General features: G+C 36.9%; 1 gene segment (V, D, J or C); it reads right to left on the reverse strand.

The window, feature by feature from the left end:
* Positions 1–2,461: 2,461 nt before the first annotated feature.
* On the reverse strand, positions 2,462–3,118 carry LOC122808317. The segment is given in 2 exon segments: positions 2,462–2,859; positions 3,052–3,118. Coding segments are annotated over 2 exon segments (453 nt in total).
* Between the last annotated feature and the right edge of the window lie 4,815 nt (positions 3,119–7,933).

Below are 7,933 nucleotides of genomic sequence, written 5' to 3' on the forward strand. Positions count from 1 at the left end.
TCAGACCACAAACTGAAGGTCTGAAAACTAAAGGAGGAGCTGTATCATATTTGTTAAAGATACATACACTTCCATATTGGTTAAACAGTATGATTCCTTGGAGATACTTCAGGTTCAAAAAGCACACAAAGGAGCAACATCACAGCAGATATTCAAGCACACTAGCAATTTAATAGATCCAGATAAAAACAGTGAGCGCTTTCACGTTAAAAAATGTTTCATCAGACTTCAAACATCTAACATCAACTGACAAACTTAAGTTGTAACTTCAAATGTCAGTAGCCAATCACTGAATAAAATCAGTTATGACATCACATTCAAAGTTATACACATTTACATAAAACATATAAAATGCATCAATTTAATATATATATATATATATATATATATATATATATATATATATATATGTGTGTAAAAAGAAACTTGTATAAAGAAATTTTACTTTTAAACCTCTTGTTAAAAAAGGAAGAAGAGGGGTTTATTATAATATCTTAACAGTTCCTTTGTTTGAATCTAATAGAATTAAATATCTAGTGTGCATAGGGTCTAGCCAATAAGAATGGTTTCAATGTCACCCTATCATTCAAACCATTCATTTTGTGAGCTTGAAGGCGTATAATCCATTTATTTTCTTGCCTCTCTGTATAGTTCTTAATATTCCCTAACCAACCTGTTTTTTTAGTCACCTCTAGTACTCTGAACTTGAAATTATGTATACTACCATGCGTCAACACATGCCTCGCCAATGCATTTTTATCATCTTCTTTATTGATGACATATATATGCTCCCTTACTCTTTCCCTGAAGGTCCTGTTTGTTTTACCTACATAGAACAATCTACATACCTGGCATTGTGCCAGGTATACCAGGTCCCTCGTCTTACAATCAGCATATTGTTTAAAGATGTATTCTTGTCCAGTATCAGGATGAACAAATCTGTTGTCACCTGCCATATATGGGCATTGATTGCAGCCACTGCAAGCAAATGTCCCTTGTCTATCAGACCATAATATATTCTGGGCTCTGCCATCCTCATAACATAACAGTCTCTTTAGGGATTTGGCATTCCTGTAGGTGTATCTTGGTCCTACTATTGTTGAAATATTCTCATCTACACTCAGTATTCTCCAGTTTTTATCTATTATTTCATTTACCTTAACATTCTTGTTGGTGAAAGGAATTGTTACTCTAAGTCCAATACTATTTGCTGATTTCTGTTGCTCATTGTTTCAACCATTGGCTGTTGTATCATGATTCCTATGAAAAAATGGCTTCCCTCTTTTTCTCCTTAATGTTTCATTACCATTCATCTCCTTCTCTATCTCATTAACCTTATAGCCATGTTGTTTAAAATTATCAATCAACATCCTATGTGTCTTAGAATAAGAGTCATCATGACTAGTAAGTCTGGATACCCTGAGAGCCTGGCCCTTCATTATATTAGGATATATAGGGGAGGGTGCATGCTGCTACGATGTAATAAATTGTTTCTCCAACATTGTTTCCTAAACATATCTGTATGTATGCCATCTTCATTTCTAGTCAGTTGTACATCAAGGAATTGTAACTTTGTATAGGAACTACTACATTCAAAAGATATAAATTCTGTTGTTCCATTTATATACTGAACAAAATCATCTAACTGTTCTCTTGTTCCTTTCTATACAAGGAAGATGTCATCCATAAATCTTCTACAGTATTTAATATACTCACTGAAGCCTGTCCCATTCATCACATACATCCTTTCCCAATATGCCAACACTAAGTTGGCATACGAGTTAGCACATGGGGTGCCCATCACTACCCCCTTGGTTTGTAAAAAATAATTTTCATCATACATAAATATGTTATTACTTAGTACTATAGAGAAAAGGTACAACAGGATTTGATTCTGATCTTGGGTTATTGGCTGGGCTTAAAATAACTCATCAAGGCAATTAGCCTATTATTCAGCTATGAACCTGTACAAAGATAACTTTACTAAAAACCTTTGTGATGTAAGATGTTTTGTAAAGCACTTCTCAGTATTGCTAAACTCTAATATTATACTAAAGTGTGGCATTAATGTCCTTTTATTACTTTTTACTGACAAGGTGAATCCCTACTGAGTCCCCAAGGCATTGCTTTTAAGAATGACTGAAAGTGGCATGCAATAAATGGATAGTGACAAGAGTAACACCATCTGTGGGAAAGGCATAGATGTGAAAGGTTCAGGGTATTATCTGCACAAAATGTTATTAGGCTCAGTACATGTATTAGTTGTGTATATGCTGCACTGTTAATGTTAAATTCTACAGTGATTAAGCATAGTGTATCAGTTTCAGAATGACAGGTTACCTTTAGCTGTGGTGCAGAAAATAACTGCAGTGTATTTTAGTGCCTGAACAAAGTCACAGTGTATTCCTTTAAGACATAGAAAACAAATCTTTTTAAATATGGAGAAGAAACATTTCTTATTTTAGCCCATAACAACATGTACCAGCTGCATAGTCTGTAACCACATATGTTCTGGGCTGCTGTCATTACAGGAAGTTTTTGTCAAGGCTTGTATCACTGTGAGAGGGTAGCTGCTGTACTGCTGACAGGAATAATCTCCAGAGTCCTCTGTCTGAACGTTGCCGATTGTAAGGGTGTAGTCAGTCCCAGATCCACTGCCACTGAACCGATCTGGGACACCAGATTCTCTGTTACTAGCTCCATAGATTAGGAGTTTAGGGCTCTGTCCATGTTTCTGCTGGTACCAGGCTACCCTGCTGCGAACGTCTGAACTGGCCTTACAGCTAATAGTGACAGTTTCTCCTGGTAACACAGATTTAGAGGAAGGAGACTGTGTCATCACAATGTCACCTTCAGCATCTGGGGGAGAAAAAAAATAGATAAAATACTGCAGTTCCAAAATACACAGATCAATACCGTTATGAATATATAGTATATTAATCATTTTCATTCCATAGCTCAGCATGTGTTACACAGTGTCACTGCATAAAGTTACATATAAATACCATAAGATAAATATGAAATAATTAAGCCAACATTTGACATTTTTACCTTGAACACATAGATGCAACAAGACCATCCAGACAAAGTAAGTCACTGAAATCATTGTGTCTGTTGTCTAACTGAATACTGAAAATGACTTGTATCAGGAAAGTGCTCTTTAAATATCCTCAAAGTAGAAAGTAAGGTTGTTTATGCAAACAGATGCATTTATGCAAATAAGCACTTGAATAGTAATAAATATGGGCAGAGCTGGGCTCTGTGGTCATAATTTTTTCTGTTGATGATCGATTATTTCTCAATTCCTTCTGATGCCCTTCTTGTTAACTGCAGGCAGTTCTATGGGTGATATAATTTCTGTAAAAAAAAGTTAAATATAATTGTACTAAGACAGGATATGTCACATAGCTAATCAAATCTCCTACTGCATTTATACATTACCATTTATACTGAAACCTCAATATCCCTAATACATGATGCAATACATGTCTTGTAAATATGTACATAATTCTTTAACCCCTATAAACCCCTTCCATATTTAATCCCTCCAAATAAAATTTGCCTCCCTATACTTTTCTGTTTTTCTGTACTTATTGCTTTGTTTCTATTTGTGGGCTATCCAACATGCTTTACCCTTGTCTATACCATAGCTTTTTGATAAAACACATTGCTATCACAGTGAAGTTATGTATAACATACTGGAACTCATTGCAGTATCACTGGTCACCTTGCATTTGTGTTGTATTTTGTGTTTGTCTTGTAGTAATTGTACTCTGTTATAATGTTCATTACAACCTGAGATGGGCCAGCAATTGGCCATGCTTGATCAGCGTTTACTCAGGTAAACAAGTGCAAACCAAATAAAATAAAATAAAATCACTCAGTCAATTAATCAATATATCATTAAGCAACATTCCTAAAGTGTATTTCATGCAGTAATTTAGTTTTGTGTTGATATTAATTTATATGTCTATGTTTGATTCCTATAATATCATCTCAGAAAAAAAGCTAGAACTGAAAGTAAAATAAATAATATACTTTCTTTGTAAACCGCCACATATGGACACACTTTTTGTTTGACTGTATTAGTCCTACTAGGCCAGTGTCTCCTTTTCAGCCAAGAACTGAAATGGTATTTACACTGACTAACTATATGAACAAACTAATCTTTCATTCTGTAGGCAGTAAGGCTTTTAAAGCATGGAGTAATGTGTTGGTGATGCAATTATTTATGACATGAAACTGAGGAACCCTCTATTAGATTCTTACTCAGTCTACTTAAATACAACTAACTGAATTAATTATACACACAACCTAAAGCTTTCTCATCTATGCAAAAAGGGAAACTTATACAAAATATTTTTTAGAAATAATTTGACTTATATAAAGCACAGCATTTATAAAAAATGTGTTTAAGTATCTGCTCTCCTTTCTTGTATATATCTTTATGTTTCTAAGTTATTAATGTTTGATATAGGTAGTTGTACCAGTTTGCTTCAAAAGTGTTAAATAAGAAATGGAAGGAAATTCTTATTACTCCATTATGTGGGATGTGAAAAGCCTCCCCCAACCATCCTAACTTTCATTATGAGGCAATGATGGGGTAACAGCACTTCATTTCAGAAAATACAGTGCTTGTTCTGCCCATCAGGGGTCTATGTTGTCATGTATATTCACAGAATACAATATATACTTTGTCAAGAATCTGAGTGTGTGTGTGTTTGTGTGTGTGTGTGTGTGTGTGTGTGTGTGTGTGTGTGTGTGTGTGTGTGCATGTGTATGTGTTTGTGTTTACTATGAGGTACAAGGTTTATCCTTTGTCAATTGTTCATTATGGACAATCAAGAGCAAAATTTAAAACAACATAAAAAAAATTTAAATACAGAAATACAGATGATTTTGATGACATGCAAGAGCTACTTAACCTATGCTGGATGCTTGTTATGTTGTATTTTGGTGACGCTATTAGCCTCTGAAAAATAACATCCTAATTTCTCTACCACCAAGAGTTGCCTTATGTCTGTATCACAAGGTATACCAATGAAACCTAGTGCCAGTAGTATATAACACGCCTCTAAACAATCACAAAACAGCGGCACTATGAAGATATTGCAGACCACTATAACACACCACCGATTTCAGTAAATTAGTCCTTTAGTAACACAAATAATTTTTAAAACAACAGAAAAAAATCCACCTATGCAGACTGACAGACAGGCAGACACACACTCACATCTGTCTATCTGTATATGTATATATCTGTATACAGTGTGCCCTACTGGAATAGAACAGAAATGTGCATGCACTATTGTAACTGTTTAAATGTATATATTTTAACAGTGGAAAATGGAATACAGGAGGTGAACTTCAGAAAAATAGCTGAAATTAAATTACTTTATGGCTATGCAATAAAAGATGGTCCCCCAGATTTAATAAATTCCATGTAGGAATAGTGTAGAGCCTACACGGAAGTTACTGTGTCCGTATACATGTTTCCCTCTTGGTAGCACACCATGCATATTAATGGTGGAGCATTGCTGAGGGAGAGCTGTGGAACACGGTTATTGAATCAGTGTAGGAAGTTTGTGTCCGCAGATGAGTAACACATCCCCTGCACTGTCCAAGTGCATTATATCAATGTATTTAATTTTATTGTAATTTTTTTTGTAAGTTTGCAATGCGCACCACAAAGTGCAGCAATTGACACATGCCAGACATCTAAAAATAGAAACTGGATGCATTTCATTTTTGATTTAAAGGTCATAGTTTCATAGGTGCATAGGTGTGTACTAGGTTAATGGCCCTGGAACCTTTACAAGCCTAGCCCATAAGATTACCCTAGCATCATGCCACCTGACCTTAGTTCCTAGTGCTTCTGTTGATTAGAGCCACTGCAGTGATCCCCAGGGTGAATTTTCTATTTCCCATCCATGTGTAAGCATTGCTTAATTGGTTTGCACAGCATGCTGTGGTCCTTAGCAGTGCTTAAATGTGTCTCAGAGGTGTATTCAAAAGTATACCAGTATTTCAGATATCCATGTAGCCAAGTGGATAGAGTTACGGCCTTATGTGCAGTAAGTGCAGGATTTGAATACACAGAAGGGAAATTAAGCAATTATTTTTGAAATATAAATTATGCCAATTATTTTTAATTCATGATGTGCTGCACTCAGCTAAGCTCTGCTAACCCTTGCTAAGCCATGATAAGCAGTGCTTAAACAACCTCTGTTTAGGCACTGCTTGACTGTGCTTAGCTGGTTTGCACACTGCTAAGGATTGCCAGTTTAAGCTCTGCTCAGCTCAGCTGCGCTGGTTTGCATGATGCCAAGTGATGCTCCGCATTTTTAAAAATTGCCCAGTGGTATGTAAGCATGGGAAAACAGGCTATATTAAGTGCAACAGGTGGGAATACATCATAACCAGTTGGAGTTTGAACTGTGCAGGAACTATGTCAGGCATTGGAGAGGGCACATGCTTCCAGGCTCAGCTGTGAGGCATTCAGGAGTCCAGGGTCATGGTTGGACTCCTGGTAAAAGACCATGAAGACTGTCTGCTGCATGGGGCAGCTCCAGGGCTCAGAGTGCAAGGCAGAGGCCTGGGATTGGCTGGCATGTGATCTCACCAGTGCTACAGGTATCTCCCAAACAGATTAGCAGGTGAATCATCACTATGATAACCTGAAGCATCGGAAGGGGGAATCTTCTAGACACCTGTATCCGGGAAGCTCAGGCTGGGAATCCCCTACAAGTTTGTAAGTACCGTTAACGTTGTTTTACCAATACCTAATCTGAATGTTTGATAGACAGGTATGCATAGTGGTGTGCTTCTCTCCCTACAGCTGCAGAGGAGAGATTTTGCAACCCAGAGGCTCATGCATGGTGCTTGGTCAGGTTGCACCGTGAGTGTGGTGAGTACAGATTAATTTGCAATCTATAGTCAAATAAGCAAGAAAGAGTAAAGCATTAACTACCAAGAGGTACATACAGTAAAGATTTGTGTATTGCAATGAATGTGGACATAGGCCTGTACTGCAATAGTTGACTACTACCAACTATAGTGCAATAAATAGGGAAGACTAAAGCTTTAACCCTGATAATGTAAATGAAATAAAGTTTCTACTGCAATATTTGTGGAATTACAGCTGTATTGCAACACCTGCATTATATCAACTGTTGTGCAATAAAGACTCAAAACTACACCATTAACTGCATGAAGGTACCCCTAATAAAGCTGTGTTGTGCCATATGTGCTGAATTAGAGCTGTTTTGCATGAAATCAATTATCAATTAATAAACTACTGCATCCAGGTCAAACCACCACTCCACCTCCCTCAGCCTCTACTGATAAACTACCAGAGGATGTCGCCAACACCTTTAATAGTTTCTTTACCAAGACTATCCAAGCACTAGCTAGCCAACTACCCCTGAACTCCTCTAACTAACAGAATACCATTCCCAGTACCCAGCCCTCCTTTAACTTCCAACCAGTCTCTACATCTCTCATTTGTAAACTAATCAAAAAACTAAAACCTACTACCCTAGCTGCTGACCTTCTCCCAGCCAAATATTTGCAAAATGTCGCAGATACTATAGCATACCCCATTTCCATTCTAATTAATCAGACCATAGCAGAAGCTACAGTCCTCTCTGTCTGGAAAATATCCCGCTTCATTCCCCTCCATAAAGGTGGTAGCTCTACTGAGTTATCTAATTATAGACCCATAGCCATCTTGTCACCTCTGGCAGAAATTATGGAAAAGTGCATCCATAAACAACTTCTGCATTATCTAATCCAGAACAACCTACTGGCCAACTCTCAGCATGGCTTCAGGCCTCATCATAGTACCACCACAGCCCTACTCACCTTCATCAATATCATAAACTATAACAGGAACAATAACAAATTATCCTCAGGTCTTTTTTTGGATCTCTCA

The sequence above is a fragment of the Protopterus annectens genome, chromosome 8.part0, assembly GCF_019279795.1.
Source record: "Protopterus annectens isolate FY-2018-M chromosome 8.part0, PAN1.0, whole genome shotgun sequence".
In the NCBI taxonomy this organism is placed as follows: domain Eukaryota; kingdom Metazoa; phylum Chordata; order Ceratodontiformes; family Protopteridae; genus Protopterus; species Protopterus annectens.